The 18721-nt window shown below is 45.4% G+C and overlaps 1 protein-coding gene across 8 annotated transcripts in view; it reads right to left on the bottom strand.

Moving 5' to 3' along the window:
* AFF3 (ALF transcription elongation factor 3) overlaps nucleotides 1–18721 on the bottom strand; it is a 598401-nt gene that overhangs the window by 104044 nt on the left and 475636 nt on the right. For all 8 annotated transcript variants that reach the window (XM_051842640.3, XM_089325977.1, XM_089325975.1 and 5 more), the window contains one exon: nucleotides 16633–16684. In XM_051842640.3, coding sequence (XP_051698600.2) covers nucleotides 16633–16684 — 52 coding nt within the window. The remainder of the gene's footprint in view (nucleotides 1–16632; nucleotides 16685–18721) is intronic.

Genomic DNA, 18721 nt, shown 5'->3' with positions numbered 1-18721 from the left:
AGGTGCTTCTCCTGGTGTCCCATGTGGGTGCAGGGCCCAAGCACTTGGGCCATCCTCCACTGCCTTCCTGGGCCACAGCAGAGAGCTGGCCTGGAAGAGGGGCAACCGGGACAGAATCCGGCGCCCCAACCGGGGCTAGAACCCGGGGTGCTGGCGCCGCAGGCGGACGATTAGCCTAGTGAGCCGCGGCGCTGTCCTGCAACAACTTCTACAGTAGATTTGTTGTTGTTAGTAAAACTACAAACCAAGTATCCCTCTCCCTCCTCACACCCACTCCTGTTTTAAAGAAATGAATACGGCAGTGTTTTGCTTTTAAACAGGCACCATCTTTCAACTACCTTTCAGGAAAAAGGACCTCAGAAATCTTTGCTAAACTATTATTTTACTAAAAATAAGAATGGCCCTATGTATGACACTGCTTTCCTTATAATAATTTTATTATTTTTTTTTTTTTTGCAGCACTTTTCAAAAAAGCTTCTGTCAAGGTATTAGACAAGACACTGTTTCACTACAACCAGTTCTCACTGGATAGGTGGTAAAGTTGTCAGTCTTTACTCTTCTGTTCCAAATGCAACTATTTTACCCTCCTAAAGAACAGGTTTAGAAAACCCGGTGATCATGGGCTTTGCCTCATTAGAACTTGTGTTCTAACACTTTTTAGGTTGCTCTGGGAGGGAGATGATGGAGTTACACAAATAACAATAGGTAACTTCTAGCCAAAAGCCTTCAAGGGTCAAATCTCATCATTACTGTAGGCATATGATACAAGATGGTGGTGTGTGTGTGGGTGGGTGGGAGGGGGTAATTTTAAATCTGGATTCCGTCATCTTTATTATTATTTTCAATGACTTAAGTAGCAAATGCTCATCATAGAAAAAATAGCACATGTAACAAGTGAAAAATGAACAGACCTTCAACAAAACCAAACCACATCCCCCTCCATCTCAGCACTGCAGCGAGAGCTATCATTAGCAGTGGGGTATGAACCAATCTCTATTTTACACACACACACACCAAATAAATCAAGGCTGTCCTGGGCCCAGGCTGAGCATGGTGTTGCATCTGAAAGGAACACAAATATGCTGTAGAAGCCTTGAAAAATAATTGAAGTATCAATGGCTCTTTGACAAGAGAGGGGCAAGGGGGAATCAGACCGGGAAGCAGTCTGATTATAAAACTCTCCCAGAATCTTCTTTACTTCTCTGCCTTTTCCAAGCCCACACCACGTACATTGTGTGATTTCTCTTTCTTTCTGCCTCCTCCCCTCTTCTCAGGCTCTCCCCTGGAACTGTAGACCGCCACTCTTGCCTCTTTCTCCTACTACCTTCCGCTATCATGAGCTCCCTCACTTTCCTTATATAAGTCAACCTTCCCGACTTCCTCTGGAACACCTTTCTTTCTGTTACCAAAATAAGCAATGAAAACCAGTTCCAGCAATCACATAAAGAATAACTCCATGGAGAAGAGGAAGGAGGGAGAAGATATAAAGATGTCTATTTTAATAGTTTTATGCTGACATAGTTATATCATCATAGAATATTTTACATTTTTCTATTTTAACTTTTTGTCGAGTTATATCAAGAAGTTGAAACAGGGGCCAGTGCCATGGCTCACTTTGTTAATCCTCCACCTGCAGCACCAACATCCCATATGGGCACTGGATTCTAGTCCCGGTTGCTCCTCTTCCAGTCCAGCTCTCTGCTGTGGCCTGGGAAGGCAGTGGAGGATGGCCCAAGTGCTTGGGCCCTGCACCCATGTGGGAAACCAGGAAGAAGCACCTGGCTTCTGGCTTCGGATCGGTGCAGCACTGGCCGTAGCGGCCGTTTGGGGGATGAACCAAAGGAAGGAAGACCTTTCTCTCTGTCTCTCTCTCTCTCTTACTGTCTATAACTCTACCTGTCAAATAGAAAAAAAAGAAGTTGAAAAACAGAAGTTTGGTAGGCTTAACTTGCCCATGGTCACAAGGTCAAGAGTAGGACCAGGCCAGTGAGGGCTCCACAGAGTAATCCATCACTGCCTTGGCCACTCTATGGCTGCTGTGGCTGAAGGGTCCATGGAAAGAGGACCACATGATGTTGCGTTCCACCAGTCTCTGCAAAGAGGGCTTGTGGGACACTGGGCAGGTGCTGACAGACAGCAGAGAAGTTTACCAAAGGAGGCCATGGGGAAGAAGTGCAGGAATCAGCTCTTAGGTGTTTGCAAAGGAGGTGTCTGAGCCCAATGTCTTTCCCCAAGAAGCTTAAAAGGCAGAAGCATGCTGTTGATCTCAAAGGCTGTCTGAAATTCCTAGGGAAGAATTCTTTTAACCTCCAGGGTTCATTGTGACAGGACTACATTTGGAAGGGAAGGGCATGCCTGGGTTGGGTGTGGGTAGGAGCAAAGATCACGAGGGATTTGCAAGGCAAAGGGAGAAAATGTACAGGTGATCTTGAGCCAAGTTCAGCTGTCTGTTCTCAGAATTATGAGGGGTTTCTTCTGAGAGAGGTAGAAACATCTGGCTCCTGGGGAAGAGCATCAGCAAGGCAATTATTATTATTATTATTTTTTTTTGACAGGCAGAGTGGACAGTGAGAGAGAGAGAGAGAGACAGAGAGAAAGGGCTGGTTCACCCTCCAATGGCGGCTGCAGCCGACCCGCTGCGGCCGGCGTACCGCACCGATCCAAAGCCAGGAGCCAGGTGCTTCTCCTGGTCTCCCATGCGGGTGCAGGGCCCAAGGACTTGGGCCATCCTCCACTGCACAGAGAGCTGGCCTGGAAGAGGGGAAACCGGGACAGAACCGGCGCCCCGACCGGGACTAGAACCCGGTGTGCCGGCGCCGCAAGGTGGAGGATTAGCCTAGTGAGCCGCGGCGCCAGCCTCATTCATAACTTTCATATTTGGCCTAGCAGGTGAAGACTGGGATCAGTCATTTCCCACTAGGTTGAGTTTGCCAAATACCTTTGGGAGATTTAAAATAATCCTATGCTACCTGCATGGGATGCTTTGGTGGAGTCCCATTCACTTTCCATTGGCCTTCCTAGGTGGTTAATTACTGTGAAGGCAACCAGGGCCCAAGTTGTGGAATAAGAATGTTACTCTGTTTTTATATAAAGACCAGGTCAAAGTAACATACATGCTTTGGCAGTTTTGTTAAAAATGCAACCTGTGTTTAAAGATCAAAAATCAAAGCTTGGCTTTGTGTTTCATTTAAAGCTTTTTTATTCAGACAAAATAGCGATATTTGAAGATAGATCTGGGTTTGTCACAGTTAGGAAAGATTCTCCTAAGGGTGCTCTGCCGATTCTGTGTGTGTTCCAATTGGTGTGAAGATTTTCTCCTCTCAAGTGAATGAGGATTCAGTTTATAGATGAGAGTGCTTTTATCTAACACGCATCATGATCAAAAACCCTTCCTTGAACTGCTCTGGGCCTTTAAAAACCATTTCTTTTACTTATTTGATAGAGAGAACACGAGTGAGAGAGCAGTAGAGAGTGAGCATGCATGTTCCCCTCCACTGGCTCAACCCCCAAATACCTGCAACAGCTGGGCTGGGCCAGGCAGAAGCCAGTAGCCTAAAATGCAGTTGGGTCTCCCATGTGGGTAGCAGGGATCCAACTACTTGAGCCCTCACCTGCTGGCTCCAGGGTGTGCCTTAGCAGGAAACCAGAATTAGGAGCAGAGCTAGGACTCGAACCCAGGCACTCTGCTACAAATGCAGGTGTCCTAAGTGGTGTTGTAACTGCCACTGTCTTGGATTTTTTTTTTTTCTTGACAGGCGGAGTGGACAGTGAGAGAGAGAGAGAGAGAGAGAGAGAGAGAGAAAGGTCTTCCTTTGCCGTTGGTTCACCCTCCAATGGCCGCCACGGCCGGTGCGCTGCGGCTGGCGCACCACGCTGATCTAATGGCAGGAGTCAGGTGCTTCTACTGGTCTCCCATGGGGGGCAGGGCCCAAGCACTTGGGCCATCCTCCACTGCACTCCTGGGCCACAACAGAGAGCTGGCCTGGAAGAGGGGCAACCGGGACAGAATCTGGCGCCCCGACCGGGACTAGAACCCGGTGTGCCGGCGCCGCAAGGCGGACGATTAGCCTAGTGAGCCGCGGCGCCGGCCTGTCTTGGATTTTTAAAAAAAATATTTATTTATTTATTTGAAAGTCAGAGTTACACAGAAACAGAAGGAGAGGCAGAGAAAGAGAGAGAAAGAGAGAGAGAGAGGTCTTCCAAATGTTGGTTCACTCCCTAATTGGCCACAGCGGCCGGAGCTGTATCAATCAGGAGCCAGGAGCTTCCTCTTTGTCTACCATGCAGGTGCAGAGTCCCAAGGACTTGGGCCATCTTCTGCTGCTTTCTCAGGCCATAGCAGAGAGCTGGACTGGAAGTGGAGCAGCTGGGTCTCGAACCGGTGCCCATATGGGATGTAGGCACTGCAGACAGTGGTTTTACCTGCTAAGTCACAGTGCTGCTCCTCCCCCCCAACCCTGCCTTGGATTTTTAACAATGGAAGTCTAGGTTGAAGGAAGAGCCACGCAGAGGGCCATGGCTGAATCTGGAACCTTAACACTTTTCCAGTGTAGACGACCATATGTGGTGGTATGATATTTTAGCAGCTGCCTGATCTACTTCTTACAGGACGTCTTATTCTACTCAGCACAACCTGTTGGCTGCAAACTCCACTCAGCATGGAACTGGGAAGTGCCGGGGGTCTTAAATGACTGCCAAAGATTTCTCTCCATGAAGAAACAATGGACTAGGAGAGACTCCTGAGAAAAGCTGTGCTAATAAGATAACCAGTCCCACGCCGGCGAGATTGGGGGGAAAAAAAAACACAAAACTTTTCAGCTGCATATCTGGACCAGGCAGCCGAATAATTCTGATTCTGAGCAAACCCTTTTCTTTTCTTTGTAATATCCCCGAGTGTGGATAGGAGTGACAGCATATTCTCCAAGGAGTAACCACTCCTGAATGCCTACACATCCCCCAAAGCTATTGGAGACAAAACTGTTCAAGTCGAGGGACCAAGGGCTGTTCCCGGGAGGAAGCAGGAACACGGTGTGGAGGAAGGACTCCACTTCCTCCGCCAGCCAGCGGCCCGGCTAGAGGGTGTGGAGGAGACAGCGCGACCCTCAGTGAATGGTGGCTCTCCACCGTGGCTCCCTGGGTGCAGGCTGTGGAGGTGGGGCTGCCACCCTCCGTCCACACACACCTCATTGAGCCCAACAAAGGCGACGTCTCCCCACATTTGTGCTAACTGCACGTGTGCCAAAATGCAAGGCATTGTCTCTTAATTTTTATATAAATCTTTGTCTTTTCCAGATTTTCACTCAGGGTTCTCAGGCTGAAACGAGCCACATGCCCCGGTGCAGGCTGCTTGGATACAACGAAATCTACGTTAACCTCAACTGTGTTGCTGAAGGAGGTGAAGAAAATATTTTAGCTAATGGGGTTGTGAGCATCTGTGCTGAGGACTGGGGAGTTTTCAGTTGCTGAAGTGGAAAAAAAAAGTAGTGATGTTTTTGTGTATCTCCATTTATGTGTGTGCTTTTCACAAATGCTTACGGAGAGTGGCATGATGTAATAAAAGAATTGCGTGTTTCCTTTTGGTGACAATAAAATGTTATTTGTAAAAGATACTTACTTAACTAGCTAGGACAGTTAAATCTGCCAGCAGAACACTTGTCTCCTTGATGGTGACTAAGAGTTTATATGATTACTCCTACACAGATAATGACAAAGATCTGACAGGAAGGAGTTTTCAATTAGAATTATTACATTTCCACATTAAAAAGAAACCCAATTCATCATTATGATCAAACTGGGCATTCACCTCAGGTACAACACTGATGCAAGACTGAAAATAAAAACATAAACCATAAGCTGCTCTTTTATTTTAATACGCTGCTATTAGGATTAATATGAGTAATATATACTTTTATTAGATAGTCCTTCGGGGCAATGCACTTCTTGGCCTTGGAAAGGCATTTAAGAATTCTGTGGTTAAATCCACCATGATGAGCATGGCTAAGGTGTAATGCATCCAGACCAACAAGCCAGCATCATGCCTCATGTCTGGTGCTTAGTAGGTATTCAAGACTCTTCTCAGAATGACTGATGTGAAAATCACCTCTCTCTAGTTTGGCTACAAATCACATGGACAACACAGTTCATTTCGAATGTTGGAGAAACTCAGTTTTGGAGCCTTGCCCCCCCAAACCTGGTCCTGATTACTGTTTCAACTCCTGTTTATATAATTCTACACAATTTTGGCAGGACACAAGAGCACATACCAGGGTGCTGGCTTGTATGCATCTCCTGGGATATGAATGTCACGCTGACTGGATGAACTCTGGCCGCAAATCCCAGACAAGCACAATGACTCTATTTATTCAGACTTGGCTGCCTGAATGCAGATTGACTCTGTGGGTAATAAATTTTCACAGGCCAAGAACTTCAGCATCAACCAAGCCGATCCTGAGAAGAAAAATGCACCCCGGGACGGGGGAGCTGGACTGCAAAACCCTCCTGTGTTTTTATTCCACGTCTGTCTATCATTCAGCTAATTCATTTGGTCGCAGAAGGACAAGCACCATCAGTGGCTTCGGGGGTTCCTTCTTAAAGCTTTGCTTTTGGTTATGCATTGGTCACAGGCAAAAGGGGCAAGGGAAAAAAATGAAAGCTCCCTTGACAATGGGTAATCTATTTTCAATAGTACACCCCAAACTGATGTGAGCCATCAGGGACGAAGAGAGAAAGCAGCAGAGAATCCAGAGGACCATATCTCTTGTAGAAGTCCATAAGAAAGCACCAGAAACAGAAAGAGTGGCAGCTCCATGCACAGCACCCCCTCACCTATGAGCTTGACATCTTGATACAGACAGGTTTTAGATTCTTTCTGAGAGAGAAGAGTATTACTCTGCACATTATAAATAAGAAAATAATGGGCTCTTCAACGTGCAGATTTATGTTAATGACCTAGATATCTGCTACATTAATCGTATGTGCTCCAAATATTGATTGGGGAGTAAAAGGTAACTTTTCTTCATTGTGCGAGAAGTAAATGATGCCAATAGGGAAATTTCCTTCTACCGATTATATCCGATGATCGCTGCCTATAAAATTAAAATCGTCCTTTTGAGTGGATCAACTGCATTCATTTAAAGAGAAAAATGCAGTTATATAATTAAAATGAAAAGACTGCTCAATGTGTGTGGATAATGTAATTACTGGAAGCTGCAGGCACAGACGTAGCTATTCAATTTATGTCCCGGTTAGTTTCCTGAGCTATGTATTCGTCATCTTGGAAACCCTGCGTGCAGGTGACACTCTCTCAGCTCAGCCACTCCCTGCTGGAAAGTCTTCATCATGTGTCCCTCTCATGCCTTAGCCAGAACTCCATCCAGATCAGTGCTCTGACCTCAGAGGCCAAGGTCATCCTGTTTTGTAGCCAACGGGAAGACACACAATACCACTCATCTTTCTCTTCTAAATCCATTACAGGTTCCCTTAGTACTGAGAGCTTTCAGGAATACTTTTGAATTAGGTTTTCCCATTCCTTCACATTCTTCTATGCAAACACTGGCCTTTGGAATTGTTCAAACCCAGGGTTCCAGAAAAGAACTCAAACCAACTGCTGCATGTATCACAAACCCTTCACTTACTCCAATACAAAAAGCAGGTCTCTGATCTTTTTTGCTATTTCGCATTTGAACCTTATAAAGTATGAAAACTATGAGGGCACTTCAAAAAGCCCACAGGAAGATAGAATTGAAGGATGGTGTGCATTTTTGGTAAACTTTTTGAGGACTCCGTATAAAGGAACAACCCTGAGTTTGCTGCCTCTTCAACTTGATCTGCAAACTTTTTAAGTAAACCCTGTCACCACCGAGCTCCAAGCTCCTGGTCCATACTTCTGCTGTCTTTGAAATGGAAAGCTGCAGGAAAAGCCATCCTTCAGGCATTGGAGGCTTCTGTTGGACATGACTTAGACCAACTTCTAACCTCAGTATGGACTGATGTAGACATGTTGAGAAGTGGCATAAGGGGGCAGGCATTTGGACTGGCAGGTAAGAGGCCACATCCCACCGTTAAGTGCCTGGTTCAATCCCCAGATCCAGCTCCTGATTCCAGGTTCTTACCAGCATGCAACCCGAGAGACAGCATGAATGGCTCAAGCGATTGCTTTCCTATGGGAGATCAAGGTTTCATTTCTGGCTTATGGCCATAGCCCCCTGGCTGTTGAGGGCATTTAGGGAGAGAACCAGCAGGTGGGAGTGTTTCTCTCTCTCTCTCTTTCTCTCTCTCTGTCAAATAAGTAAATTTTTAAAAAAAGATTTATTTATTTATTTGAAAGGCAGAGTTACAGAGAGGCAGATGCAGAAAGAGACAGAGAGAAATGTCTTCCGCCTGCTGGTTCACTACCCAGATAACCACAAGGGCTAGAAATAGAGCTGTGCTGATCTGAAGTCAGGAGCTTCTTCCGGGTCTCCCACGTGGGTGCAGGGGTCCAAGCACTTGAGCCATCTTCTACTGCTTTCCCAGGCCACAGCAGAGAGCTGGATCAGAAGAAAATCAGCTGGGACTTGAACTGGTGCCCATATGGGATGCCGGCACTGCAGACAACAACTTTATTCACTACGCCAAAGTGCTGGCTCCAAATAAGTAAACTTTTAAAAATAGCTGTAGGCATTTCCTTGGCGATTGGATAGATTCTTTCCTCTTAAGTAGGTAGGTTATTTTTGCATTCATATATAGTCAATTTATGATTCTGTGTCATCTTTCTGTTGTCTGTGTCAATACTTTCAATGTGGGGGTCATATCAACTTGAAAAATCATAATGGGTTTGCAAAGAAATGAAGGTAGAGCAAACACCTCTTTCATGCTGGACAATGGGCACTGGGAAATGCTCTCAATTCAATGCAGCATCCATTAGCATCGATTTAGCAAACATTTAACACTTATGTTATGTCAGATACAGCCCATTCCCCTAGGAAACCTCCAGCTTAGTTGGTATACACTGATACTGAAAAGAAGTCAACACAGGTGGGCACCACAGTACAGTAAGCTGAGCCACCCCCTGGGGTGCCTCATTGTCTCAGGGTGCCTGGGATAAAGTCCTGCCTCCACTTCCAATCCAGCTTCCCGCTAACGCACACCCAGGGAGGCAGCAGGTGATGGCTCCAACACTTAGCTCCCTGCCACCCTCTGGGAGGCCTGGATGGAGCTCCTGGCACCCAGCTTTGGCCTGGCCCAGCCCGGGCTGTTGTGGGCATTTGGAGAATAAACCAGTGGATGGAAGATACCTCTCTCTGCCTTTCAAATAAATAAATGAATTTAAAAAAAGGAATATAACAGTAAACATGTAATATATAACTAATATGATAAGATCAAAGAAAAAAGATTAAGGTGACTATGAGAAAGACTATGTAGGGTTTGCTTTAGATGAGAGAGATCTCCTTGAAGAAATAAAAATTATGGTGCACCTCCAGGATGAGCAGGTGTCAGCCAGGCAAGTCTATGGAGGCCCTAAGCAGTCGAGCGTGGCTTGCTGAAAAAAGGCTCTATGGTTCAAGTTCTGTGCAGGAGCTTGTGGAAAGGGAAAAAGCAGACAAAGCCAGACTGCGCAGGGTAGCGTTGGGTATGCTCCGGGCTCTGGATTTGATCACAGCTGGAATGGAAAACTCATTTAAGATTTTAGACCAAGGAGTGACTTGATCTCATTTACATTTTTAAAAGATCACTGTGGGGAGATTGTATTATAGAGGGCGGGGGACAGAAACATGATAGTTTACACTAGGCTGGTGTAGACTAGCCAGGATGGAAAGAGGTAAGTGGACTAATATTTAACTTTTGAGGTTGAATTTATAGGACTTAGAGATGAAACGAATATCTGAGTGAGAACCAGCGAGTCATTAAGGATGAGACCTGTGCCTCTTGGCTTGGACATTCAGTTGGGCATCTGGCAGTGTCAGCTTTGGAAACAGGAATTATCACCAGAGGAATCTATTTGTGTGCCTGGATACACAGGGTGGCAAAGACCAGAAGCTCAATTTGGCACGGACTGAATTTGAAATGCTTGTGAGACAGCCAAGTGGAAAAGTCAAGTAGGTCCGCGGCGGTTCAGAAGAGAGCTCTGAGCTGAGGCTGGGACTTTGGAAATTGCCAGTCAATAAAAACTGAAGGTCATGGGAGCGCCTGAGATCACCCGGGAAGTGTGGAGGAGGAGAAGAAAAGTCAAAAGGCTGCAGCATTCTAGACTGGACAGATAAGGAACCTGGGACGAAAAAGCCAGAGGGGCAGGAGACAAGGCAGGGGCGTGTGGCGTCAGACTCCTCCAAGGAAGTGGGGTGACAGCTCTCTTCAGCACTGCAGCTCTCCTGCTAAGACACTGGACCAAAAAGAGTCTTGGTGGAGGTCTCTGGTGACTCAATGGGGAGCTGCTCTGTTGGAGATGGAGCACAGGGGAATCTCAAGAACAAGTCCCCAGGGGACTGAGAGGACGCGGGATGAACTCTGACAGCCCAGCAGACAGGAGGCAGAGGTGGGATCTCCTCTTGCAGGAGCGGGGGCAGGGAGGGGGGCAAGTGAATTCGATGGCAGTGTCTGGATGGGATGGTGGGTAGGTTTGGCTTTCCGTTTAGAAGCCAGTCAACCATGAGACACAACCACAGCAATAAAGTCTGAGCAAGACTCAGGCTGTTCACCCAAGAAGCCGGGAAGACAGAAAACCAAATAAACTAAATCCTATATTATCCACTATTTTCAATTCTGTGATAAAGGCAATTATAGGATATTGAGAGAAAATTATTTTGTATTAGCTATTTTATTTATTTGAAGAGAGAGAACGAGAGAGCGAGGGAGGGAGGGATATGAAACTGCGTCCCACACCCAGGTACTCTGATATGGTATATGCTAGTACTGCAGGTCAAAACACCTGCCCTGAGAAAACTTTAAAAATGACAGCATCTATTTTAAGTTATATACTTATACTGTAATGTCTAGAATAGCTAATAAAAAAGCTATAAAAAGCTATAGACACAAGAACAGACAAATCAACATGAATTCTTCAAAAATGCAGAGAAAGGCAGGAGGAAACAAATGAAAAACAAAAACAACAAACAGAAAACAAAGAATAAAGTTACAGATTCAAGTTTTAACATTTGAATAACCACACTAAATGTAAATGGCCTAAGTTTCATCAATTTAAACAGAAACAGGCACATCAGATAAATATGACTTAATTATATGCAATCTATAGGAAATTCACATCAAACGTAACAATACAGGTAGGTTGAAAGTAAAAAAATGGGAAAAAGTTATAGTATGCAAGCATAATCCAAAGAAAGGGCAGCAATACTGAAATTTGGAAAAGTAGATTTCAAAGCAAAGAAAATGACTAAAGATATGATCATTGCATGATGATAAAAGAGTTAAACTGCTAAGAAACAGTGACCCTAAATGTTTTATGTACCAAATAATAAAGCTATAAAACATGCGAAGTAAAAACTGATAGAAAAGGGAAGAGAAATAAATTAATCTACAACTATAGCCAGAGACTTCAGTATTCCTCTCTTAACAACTGATATTAGCAACTAGGGAGAAGGTCAGATACAAGAGAGAACTCACATCAAACAACAATATGTGCATTTAACTAATATTTATAGATCACTCTACCCAGCAACAGCAGAATATAAATTCCTTCAAGTACCCATTAAACATATACCATTACAGATTGTATGTTGGGCCAGAAAAAAATCTTCAACAAATCTATGAGAAATGAAATCATATAGAGTATGTTCTCTGAACATAATGGAATAAATTAGGAACCCATAAAACTGTGATTAAAGGAGATCCCTAAACACCTGGCAATCAAATAACAGACTTCTAAATAATCCATGAGTCATGGAAAGTGAAGTTTAAAAATAGATTTATTTTATTGCAGAAAGATCAATAAAATTGGTACACCTCTAAGCAAGACTGCCAAAAGGAAAAGAATAGGAGAAGTGATTAGGATCAGGAATGAAACAGGGGCTATTGTCATAGATCCTGCCATCATCAAAAAAATAGTAAAGTGATACTATGAATGACTCCACACACACAAACATGACCACTTAAATGACACAGATAGGCTAATTACTTGAAGAGCAAATGTTATCACAACTTAGGCAATATGAAATGTCTTACAGCTCTACGACTACTAAAGAAACAGAATTTATGAGTTTTAAAAGTCTCCAGACCCTGATGGCTTCACTTTTGAATCCTGCCAAAGAAAATTAACACCAGTTTTTACACAATCTCTTCGAGAAAAAAGAAGAGCAGGGAACACATCCCAAATGGTTTTATGAGGACAGTGTTACTCTGATGAAAACTAGAAAGACAGGGAGAAACAGCAAACCTCAGATGGTTACACTTAGGAACCTAAAAAGACAGATGCCTGGTGAGGACATGAAAGCAACCAGAATTCTCTTATGTTGCTGGCGGGAATGCCAGTTGGCACAACCATTTTGGAAAATGAGTGGAGATAACTTGCCAAAGCTGAACTTGCACATAACCTATGGCCCAACAGCAGAAATGTTTCCGTAACTCAACAAAAGACCCAGATGCTAAGACAGCAGCACCATTTTAGCAGCTTCAGACACTGGCGTGCCCATCAGCAGTGCAATGTGTATGTAGATTATGGTATATACACGTAACAAAACAAGGTATCTCAGTAAAGAAGGGCACACCTCAACCCCACGGAAGGACATGGGCTCTCACAATGCTGAATGGAAGAAGCTTGACGTAAAGGAGTACATGCTATTTGACTCCACCGACAGAGAGTTCAAAGACAAGGGACAATCACTCTACAGTGTCAGAAAACAGGAAGTTGGCTATATCTCTGGTGGTGCTGACTGGTAGGAACTTGTGGGCTCCTGGGAGGACGCTGTGGCTGTACCTTAATCTGGGTGCTGCTGATGTGAGTGTCTTTGTGTTATGAATACTTAACAAGTTGTATGTTTGCACTTAAGGCACACATACTTTTCTCTAAATATTCAATTGTATACTGATATGCATGAACGTATTTTTTTATCATTTAAACAAATTTAACATTCTTTTTTTTTTTTTTTTTGACAGGCAGAGTGGACAGTGAGAGAGACAGAGAGAAAGGTCTTCCTTTGCCGTTGGTTCACCCTCCAATGGCTGCCGCGGCCAGCGCGCTGCGGCTGGCGCACCGCGCTGATCCGATGGCAGGAGCCAGGAGCCAGGTGCTTTTCCTGGTCTCCCATGGGGTGCAGGGCCCAAGCACTTGGGCCATCCTCCACTGCACTCCCGGGCCACAGCAGAGAGCTGGCCTGGAAGAGGGGCAACCAGGACAGAATCCGGCGCCCCGACTGGGACTAGAACCCGGTGTGCCGGCGCCGCTAGGCGGAGGATTAGCCTAGTGAGCCGCGGCGCCGGCCAAATTTAACATTCTTCTATAAATAAAAAAAGCCTCATGGATCTAGCGACATGAAGATAGCAGGTGACTTCAAGTCCAGAGGAAGTGGCGGGCTTGGGAATCTCATGCTAACTTCAGATTCACAATGGAGACGCTGACACGGACAGTAGCTGGCTGGCTGGGTTTGAACCCCTGGGGAAGGGCTGCTTGGCTCTTCATCACAAATCCAGTCTGCGCCCTCAGCTTTAAGAGTGCAAAGGCAATGAGGAGAAAAGCACCACTGGATGGCAAGTACTCAGATGGACAACACTCTCTGCCCAGTTGGGGAGGACGAGCGGGTGTAGTGACCTGAAGCTCCTGTGGGCATCTGTTTATGACCACGGCTACCCAAGCCATTTCAACAAATGCTCACAGAGACAATCAGACGTAATGTCAGAAGAGGTTAAGAATCTTAATGCACTATATTCACTGAGGCGGGGAGTATAAAATGTTTCGGGTCAAGGAACAAACTCTGATTGTGTCTGCAAAAACTGTTTATGGTAAACCTTTAATCATTTCACAATGCCAGAGAAATGACGTGTGTGCATGTGTGTTACATGTGTGCACCAGCTACCCTCTGGCAGGGAAAAACCACATTTTGGTCTTAGGGAGAAAAAATACTGTATCACTAGTCTTTTTGAAAGTAAGGAAAATTATGATTTTGTGATTAGACCAGGGTAAAACCATAGGCCAAAGCAGGGCAACCCAATACAACTAGTGTTGCAGCAATGACTTAAATGACCATATACAAAACCTTTGTCTGGAGTCCAAACCATAAGGCAGGGAGTACTATATAAAAATCATTCATAAAAAAAGTTGTATATATATAAGGATTAAATACAAGAATAAATAAGTTGGCCGGCGCTGCTGCTCACTAGGCTAATCCTCTGCCTTGCAGCGCCGGCACACCTGGTTCTAGTCCCGGTCGGGGCTCCTGAATCTGTCCCGGTTGCCCCTCTTCCAGGCCAGCTCTCTGCTGTGGCCAGGGAGTGCAGTGGAGGATGGCCCAAGTGCTTGGGCCCTGCACCCCATGGGAGACCAGGAGAAGCACCTGGCTCCTGCCATCGGATCAGTGCAGTGCGCTGGCCGCAGCACGCTGGCCGCGGCGGCCATTGGAGGGTGAACCAACGGCAAAGGAAGACCTTTCTGTCTTTTTGTCTCTCACTATCCACTCTGCCTGTCAAAAAAAAAAAAAAAAATTAAAAAAAAATAAATAAGTTAACCTGTCTGTTCACAAGATGATATTATCAATAGGAAAGGAGTAGCTAATAAAGCCAAACAAGTCGAGTAAATGTTCTTACTGCCTTTAGAGTGTGTATCGTGCAACACTGAGAATGAGTTTTCTTTTATGTGCATGTGTTTTCACTGGAAACGGTGCAGGGAATTACTTCCAAATTAAGAAAAGCTTGCTAGTTGAAATGGTCTGAGGATCTTTTTCCAATATAAAGTATACACAATTTACACATTTGATACAACTTAGTTCATAATAAACACATTGAGACTCAGTGGGGGACAACAGAGAAAATCATTTGCTGTTAGATATATAAAAACACCTCAAGGGGCTGGTGCTGTGGCATAGTGGGTAAAGCCATGGCCTGCAGTGCCGGTATCCCATATGGGCACTGGTTTGAGTCCCGGCTGCTCGGGCCCCTGAACCCATGTGGGAGACTCTGAAGAAGCTCCAGGCTCCTGGCTTTGGATCGGTCCAGCTCTGGCTGTTGCAGCCATTTGGGGAGTGAACCAGTGGACAGAAGACCCCCACCCCCTATCTATCTATATATATAATCTGCTTCTGCTTCTCTATAACTCTGCCTTTCAAAAAAACCCAAAACTTCAAACAGTTCATGGGAAAATGGAGTTACAAAGGTAATTTTATTTTGGTGCCAAAACTTTAGAAATCCATGGATTTTTCGCAGTATGCATTTGCCAAGAACTTTTTGCAAGCCCCGTAGATGAAGAACCAAATGTAGCAGTGATCTGCTCTACCTCTTGCAGGTTGGCTATGTGGGTACCTGACTGCCCGGTGCGTACGCCTAGAAACAGACTCGTCACTCTCTACAAAATGCACAGCCCGACTGCTCCTCCTGGCCCAGCTGCCCAGCTAAGCTACTCCTTCCCTGCAGTGCTCTCTGCCTGCCAGTCTGGGTTCCAGACTCTCGCGGCCTTGGTGCCTCAGCTTCTCTCTCACGACCAGAAATCCCTTCTCTGACCTCACAGCCACGTTTCACTGACACAGTCTTTCCAGAGATCTTCCTTTGACCTCTATTTCTCCTGCCGCTCTCTCCCGACAGCCTGTGCACTGGCCTGTCCACATAGGGCATCACTTCCATAGCATTTCCCGACACCACGGCTTTAAGCTCCCTATTCCAGGATCACCTGGATGACCTATTTCTCATCGCATGTAAAACAACATGTAAAGAAGACCCCGTGGGCTTGCATTTCTGCCATCACCTTTACCCATACTTGAAAAAACACAGCACGGGTGGCGAGAAATAGGAACAAAAGTGTAGGAAAATCCAGCTTTCCTCTTTGCAAACTTGCTTTCAAATACAAACATTTCCTGAGATGCAGAGGGGAGCGTGATGAATGTTAAGTGGATGTTTTTTCAACTTAACTGACTGAGCAGAAGAGCATTTATAACCCCCTGACTGATGTCTGGAGCTGATAAATCAACACCACGGGAGAATATTTCAGGCGCATTTATCATGTAAGACAAACAGCCAAGATGGAGCACGATTATTTTTTATTCATCATTTTAACTCACCCCTACGTTTTTCCCTTCTCGATGTTAATAATACCTGCATAACACTTCTCAATATTTAATGTTACAGCTTGCCTGTTGCATGCTGACAAGGTTAAGGTCCCATGTCTGAGCTCCTGAAGGCCAGGTAGCTTGGACAAAAAAAAGAAAAGAAAAGGCTCCATTTCCCAATGAAGTCCAACCCTAGTTCATTCCTTGTAAATACCCATTGTTGGTGCCAACGCCATAAAAATTATGGCATTAAAGTGTCAGGAAAAATCAAGGCCGAGCTATTTGTACAGACTGGCCCGACTGCACGCAAGTGTATAATCAGAAGAGGAAAGCCAGCCTCCCAGAGCAACACAATTCAGAGTTTGCAACACCCGGGTACAGCACCCCCACCACCACCCTGGGGTGGCCTCTGAATGCATCCAAGGAGTGGTCTTGTGAAAGCAAATCTTACCTGCTCATTCTCTTCTTCATCACTACTTAGCTTCAGGTCATCTTCTAACATTCTGAAAGAAGGAACAAAGACGTACAGGCACTTAGCACTTGGAAATAATTCAGCACCACGACATCGCTGTTATTGGAGCAACACCTCAGTAATCCATCTATTTGATTTCCTATTTTTTTTCTTTCTCCTTTAAGCCATTTTCCTCCAATGCATGTGGGAAACAGCAGACAATACATTATGAAAAGTAACCTCACAACAGTCATAGGAAAAGGTGTCTGGTATCAAGAAAACGAGAGTATTTCAAAAAGTTCTTGGAAAAGGGAAGAAAAAGATATACTTGTTTTGATGCCAAAGACACTTGAAACCCATGCTCAACTTTATATAATATGCATTTTTCATAAACTGAAGACCCCATGTATGCATGGATTTCAAGGTTTCTTTGCACTGAAATAAACATCATTTAATTTGATTTTCTGTGAACTTCTTTTTGAAGTCTCCTTGTTCTGTTTTCAGAAGCTAAGTGAGGCTTTTCCTCCACTTTAATCTAATTCCACCACTTTAATTCCACCACTACTTGCTCTGTGTTTCCTGTCCCGGGTGCCGTGCTGCGTCGCCTGTCAGGGGTCCTGATGGTGCAGACAGTGGGAGAGGAAGTGGACTTTGCTGAGTCACACAGCAGTCAACTTGAGCTCTGAGCGACAGCCGCTCCGTCAGGCCTTCCCTCAGTCGAGGCGCTGGCACGCACACTGGTGGAAGATTCTGGCAAGTGGGGAATACCACAGGGCAGGAGCTTCCTGAAGAGCCTGCGAGGGCCACTCTGCACCCACTCGGAGCCCTGTGATCCGTCCTGAATGGGGAAAGCATACTTTTGGGGCCATAAAAATAAAAATAAAAAAAAAAGCAATGCAACTTCAGGCCCTACTACTTCTGAGGATGAAAAATTAAGATTCCTATCAGCATTGTTGAATTCTTTCTTTACAGACAGCAGTTTTCAGGTGAATTCATTTCAAAAAGGATGCGTAACCTAGAATCCATTCTGTGAAGACAGTCGGTTCCAGCAGGAGTGCTGTGCCAGGGAGCAGGGGCAAGTCCCTTGGGGCCCCGGACATCACCTAAAGGCCACTGGACCATGGTGCTCTCAGGCCCCAAGACAAAGACCACTCCTTAACTCGTGCCTACTGTCCTGTGCTAGCCAATGACAGACCGATCACCACTGCGTGCCTCTGAATGCGTTTCTAAGTCATCTCAGTGACTCTGGCTTGCACGGGGGTTCGGGGCTAATGGGACAAGACGTGGACCCGGTTCTGCCCTACTTGTCTTTGCACTTGGAGCATGTTGCCTAGAGTGGAGAGTTATGCTGAGCAACTGTTGAGGCCTACTTTGGCTTTAGATTCTGTGAGTCTACAAAATATGTGGGCGTCTCCCATTTTGTAAAGGGGAAAAGCGCTTCTGCTTTTTTTTTTTTTTTTTAGAGGACACAATCGAGAAACTTCGAAGTAGCTTTAGTTCCATTAGTACTGCTATTCTCTCGGCAGAGGCTGTGGAGCTAAACCCCACTCTGCTGTCCATCAGCATGTCCTGTGCCCTGAAACTCACCAGCTCCCACAAGAGGCTTCCAAGAGAAGGAACACCTTGGGGATGTGTGAGAACACCGTTTTAGATTCACCTTTTCTTTGACCTTGATTCCTCCGTGACTAGACTGGGATGTCAAGAGGGACAAGACTGTATCATTGGCTGGGCTGAGGCATCTTCTGCAAGACCATCTTTACACTAGAAGCAACAAATGTCTCTCTCATGAGAAAGATCTGCGTACGTGACAGTGTCTTACGTCAACCCCTTATCCCCTCTTTTGGGGTCAACTGCCATTGCGATTTAGTTTAATCTTGAAGACTTCCCAGCAAGCACTGGGTGTTGTCAATGTAGGTGGTCCCATGAGTGGACTGGAAGAGGGAGGGAGAGGGAGACACACAACCACCATGGAGAACAGCGCCCTCACTGTCATGTGGAATCAAGTCAGGGTGACCGGGAGGTTTGACTTTAACATGGATAGCAGTATGTACAGATCTGAAGGCTGTTGCCAACCAGAGCAGGCAATGCC

The sequence above is a fragment of the Oryctolagus cuniculus genome, chromosome 2, assembly GCF_051225735.1.
Source record: "Oryctolagus cuniculus isolate XC-2025 breed Fujian yellow rabbit chromosome 2, ASM5122573v1, whole genome shotgun sequence".
NCBI classification, from domain to species: Eukaryota; Metazoa; Chordata; class Mammalia; order Lagomorpha; family Leporidae; genus Oryctolagus; species Oryctolagus cuniculus.
The sequence above is the reverse complement of the archived record's forward strand: the minus strand, read 5'-3'. Positions and strand labels throughout refer to the sequence as shown.